At 40.8% G+C, this 4998-nt stretch overlaps 1 protein-coding gene across 1 annotated transcript in view; it reads right to left on the bottom strand.

The window, feature by feature from the left end:
• LACTB (lactamase beta) overlaps nt 1–4998 on the bottom strand; it is a gene marked incomplete at its 5' end in the record, with an annotated part of 43826 nt that overhangs the window by 17912 nt on the left and 20916 nt on the right. The window contains one exon of the mRNA XM_019503834.1: nt 2911–3076. Within this exon, the coding sequence (XP_019359379.1) occupies nt 2911–3076 (166 nt within the window). The remainder of the gene's footprint in view (nt 1–2910; nt 3077–4998) is intronic.

Here is a 4998-nt window from a genome sequence, read left to right as displayed (position 1 = left end):
TGGCTCCACCCACCCCTACCCCACCTGGGCAGTGCCTGCCCCTGCCCCCTACCTCACTGTGGGGGGTATCGATCTGCTCCCTCTACGCCCCTTCCCCCCACCCCCTTCCACAACACTCAACTTGCCAGCTGGAGGCAGCTGTATTGGAAATCAGATTGGTATCGGCCAATATGCCTCCTCAAATATCAGCTAGCGGTATCTGCCCCAAAAATCTCTATCGGTGCACCCCTAATTCTGATATTTTGTAGTCTGAGTTCTTTGCAACAGAAGAATTGCTCTATTACTTTTGTACTAAAAAAAGTGAGCGAAAGCCAAGAACTGGCATTTTGTGAGGGATGCCATGAGTCTAACAAGGTTGTGAATTGCTGACTTAACATATCATGCCAAACGGCATAACATTAGGATTTAGTACTAGTGGCAGCATCTGACCTTCAGATACAGGGGTGAAAACTTGTAGCATTGACAGGCATTTCCTTCAAGCATGAGGCTTTCCTCACATATGCATTTTTGATAGTTTCGAACTTTGGAATTACAATTTATACATAATGCAGATGTTGCTTGCTGGTTAAACTTTATTAAAACTATACCTACCAATTTATGAGAAAGTAAATAAGAGCCTATACTGAGATGGTGCATTCACTGATTCAGGAAGAAACAGTAGCACATTCAGAGCTTCCTTAAATTTGAGATGCACAAAAGGAGCACAATTTATATGAGATACGTAAAAAATAATGAATAATCTGGATGGTGCCCAGTTAAAAGACATGCATTCTGCTTTCCCAGTGTACCAGAACTTTATAGTGCCCCGCTTTTGACCTTTTTAGCATAACCCTTATTCAGAGCCTACTACTGTCAGGCTACAATAATTCAGTTTCAGTGAGAAAGAGGAGAAAAACTCTGAGCAAAAAAAAAAAAGACTGATATCACAGCAAAGGGTATATACAATTATTCAACCAGCATAGACATTATCTAACCACACAACGGAACACATAGGCTGAAGCGTTTACCTACCATGACACACACATGAAGCTATTTTTCTTAAAACTAGTCAGATTTTTTCATCCACAATGGTCTGGTTGACTTATAAAAGGAACATTAAATCACTAGAACATTGTACTGAGATGTCCCATCACAAAAATACAGAAGTGCAACAAGCATCCAAAAATCACTCAAACATTTACTTAACTGGGCAATAAAATATTTATATTGCAAACATATGTTAAACAATCCCTCTGTATTCAATTCAAACACTTTATTTTTTGCTGCCTCTCCCACGTCTGCTCTCTCTCTCATACTGTTTTATTTCCAAATATTAATGTGTGAATGGAATGTACCAACAAATTGTAACATGCACATATATTCAATGCATGAATATCTGAACACATTAGCAGATTAATCCAATCTTTTTGTACAGTACTATTTTTGTTGCGTTAGAGTAGAAAAGTTAACTTAGAATTTTTTTTAAATAAAAGTGCAAGGTATTTTTTCCCCAGCACAGGAAGTCTAAACATTACCATACCAAACCCAGATCATTGTGCGTTTTTTTCCATAATCTGCTTATGAGATCAGTTAGAATCCTCTTTCTGTGCCAAGATTTAATAGCTGAGTCAACAAGCCTCAGGTTCAGAATTTTCACATGCTGTTTGTGGCTATGTTACTCTATAAAATAAGACTAGGAAGGAAAACAGCAAGAACAACTCTAGCATTAGACATGGACACTCACAAGCGTTGCTAAAAGAAGTTTAAGCTCTTCAAAGCTGCCAAAATGGCAAACTCTTAACACAAGTATTTATAAGAAGTGTTTTGGTGCTGTCATTGACATTTGAAGACTCTAATTTATAAATCCATATGGACATTATAGAATGGTAACTGTTTAATCTATGAAAACCTTTTGAAACTATTTTAAAATTTAGCAAAATTTTTAAAATTTTGGTTCCTACGTGGCTTATAATTAAAAATCGGCAGTTTTAGGTGAAGATTCTCTCTCTCTCTCTGCTTTAAGCAATATTGTTTTCAAAGATTTTGCAAAAAGTAGTGCTATAACTTATAAAAATTAAGGAATTTGTAGTACCAAGAGAAATAAAGTTGTTTTCATTATAATTATTTTTCATAAAACTGATTGCTCATATAAAGAAAGGTAAATTATTCTTAACGATATACAGTTAAGCCTTTAGAGAACATAAAAGTTAGGAAGAAGAAAAGATTTGACATCTAATACCAGAGATTTTCTTAAAATAAAAATGAATTATTTAACACTGATAACAACTGTCTCTCTTCTTGTTCAAGTATGTGTGCAGCTATAATGTCAGGTTCTTCTATTTTCTTTTTACTCACATATCTGTAATTAAAACAGCCACAATGTTCATACCACCATCTCCTCCTTGAGATGTATACCCTCATAATAAGAAACAAGCATTAGAACTCTGATAGATTAAAAAAAATATATAACCACAGAATCAAATGTCATTAATGATATGACTTACTTATTTTTTAAATAAAAGTGTCTGTCACTACTAACTCTAATGCAGGGGTTTTCAACCTTTTTAAGGAGTGTACCCCTTCTGGGTACATTTCTGGTGGAGTAGGGGAAAGGGGGTTGTGGTGGCTGGACACAGAGCAGGAGGGACTTGCTTGCACGTGGTGTTCAGGGTGGTAGATGGCAGCAGCAGCCACCACATGCAAGTTCCCTCCTCCCCCCCACACACCCATCCCTGCTCCTGGGAGGCAGTGGCGCAGCATGGTAGGTGGTGGTGCTCTGTCCCCATCTGCCTACGCATACCCCCTAGCCCCTTTCCAACTACCCCCGGGGGTATGTGTACCCCTAGCTGACAACCCCTGCTCTAATGGATACAACAAATACACAAGCGAGCACCAGCTATGAATACAACATATAATTTCACTCTTATTTACCTTGCTCTATTATATATCATCAGTTCATTGTCATCCAGTACTGTTGACTGCATATCCAACTCACGAAACATTTTCAGCATGTAGTCCGTAAATTTATGTCCTGAAGCTCTTTCCACAACAGCACTCAGGAGGGTAAAGCCATGTGTTGAATATAAGAACTGGCTACCTTGAGGAGATGAAAGGGGAGAGGGTGTACAGGGTTCTTTTGCAAAAAGCTTGGATTCAGGTTTAATGTTTCCTTTAGTAATCTTTTTCCCAAGAAGACATAAGCTCATTGACATAAGCTCTTCCACAGAAACTTTTGTGCAACTATCAGAAATGCCACGCAACACACAACTTACTGTGTTTTAGATTATCATAATATTGGTTTCTACATCCTGGAGTAGGAAACATGCACATAATTTAAAGAACTCCCTTGCATCCAAACACTACATGCAAATTTAACATCAACTTCTCATGCAATTAAGCAGACCTCTCTTCATTTATGACCATAATAGTTCAAATACAGGAAAACAGAAAAAAGAAGTGGATTTCCCCCTTTACCCAAGGAAAACATGGGTTTCTCGTTTTAATGGAGAAACCTGTGGATTTTGCAATTTTGCAAAGAGCAATCTGCAGGCTGGCAGCATTCCAGCCTGCAAGGGGCTGTCAGGGAGCAGGAGGAGGGTGATCAGGCAGGGGACACCACCTGCATGTACAGGCACATTTCTCCAGGCTACCTGGCAGCTCAGCTCCCACAGGCAAGAGGAGGCAGGGGGCAGAACTGAGGCTCCCATAAGAAGGAAAGGAGGAAGAGAGGGAGGCAGAGCTGGGGCGGCTGCCCAGCCAGGCAGTGCATGGGGCTCGCAATGCGTGGCTGCAGGATCCCAGCAGGGAAGGAGATGGGGCTGTGGGTGGTTTGTCTGGGGACCATAGGGGTGAAGCCAACTCCCCACTGCTTTGTGTACTCCCGGGAGGAGCAGGGGAAACCCCAGATGTGTGTGTGGGGCAGGGGCTCCTCAACCTGCTTCCCTCCCCTTGTGTATATCCAAAGTTATTCAAGTTTTAAAGTTGCACATGATAGAAGCAAACTGTAAAGGGCAATCAAAATCATAATTCATTAAGTCTTAAACACAATACAGCTCAAATTTCTAGACTTCCACATAACAGCCATCTTTCATGATGCATTGTTCAATCCAAATTTCCAACTTGTAGAAAACAGTTTCCAGTTGCTGCTGAATGATTTCATGAATTGCATTTGTGATCCTAACCCTATGCATGGCTTACACTATGCTAAAAAACTGAAAGTGTAATTAATTCAACTGCTGTTTACAATTTGATTCTATCAAACGTGTATCCAAAATTATTAAAATTTAATTTCGCACAAGGACTTTTTAAACCTCCTGTCCTTATCACTATTTCTGAACCCCTGTACAACAGCTTTTGAGATCATGTCAGCAACACCACGTAAAATTCCGTATGACACACCAGGGATGTATAAAATGGCATTATGTGACAGAATCTAACATCCCATTCTCTACGGAACAGAATTTCATCTTTGCTTTTTTGAGTGCAGCTGCACACTGAGCAAAGTTACCTACAATGTGCTCAGGTGTACCTGCACTAGGCCTATCGGTAACCAAAGTTACCTACACACCCAATTACCTACAGTGATGCCCAGGCTACTTTACTGAATTGATGCATTTCATTTAAAACTACATAAGGTACACAAAGTGATATCTGGCACAAGTGGGAAATGGGGGGTGGCAGTAATGTAAAAATGCCGGTTACCTGAGGGCACAGGGTTTCCGGCTGGACATGAAACAGGGTGTGTGTGTGTGTGTGTGTGTGCGTGCGTGTGTGCGCGTGTGGCAGGGGTGGCGGCAATCATACACAGAGTGTGTGTGAGCGTGGGGGGAGGGATGGGGGGGGGCAGCCACACATGGAGCAACAGCAGCAGCACAGCATGGTGGGTGGCAGCAGCAGCCACCACGTGTGAGCTCTCTCCCTTTTGCCCCTCTGCATCTAGCCAGCAATTCTGGTTACTACAGTGTGCCAGTTATACTGTACTATGATTTTTCCCGCTTTTCCAATACACCTTACTTAACT

Source organism: Gavialis gangeticus, unplaced genomic scaffold (assembly GCF_001723915.1).
Source record: "Gavialis gangeticus isolate Ggan-Ray unplaced genomic scaffold, GavGan_comp1, whole genome shotgun sequence".
NCBI classification, from domain to species: Eukaryota; Metazoa; Chordata; order Crocodylia; family Gavialidae; genus Gavialis; species Gavialis gangeticus.
This window is presented reverse-complemented; position numbering and strand designations above follow the sequence as displayed.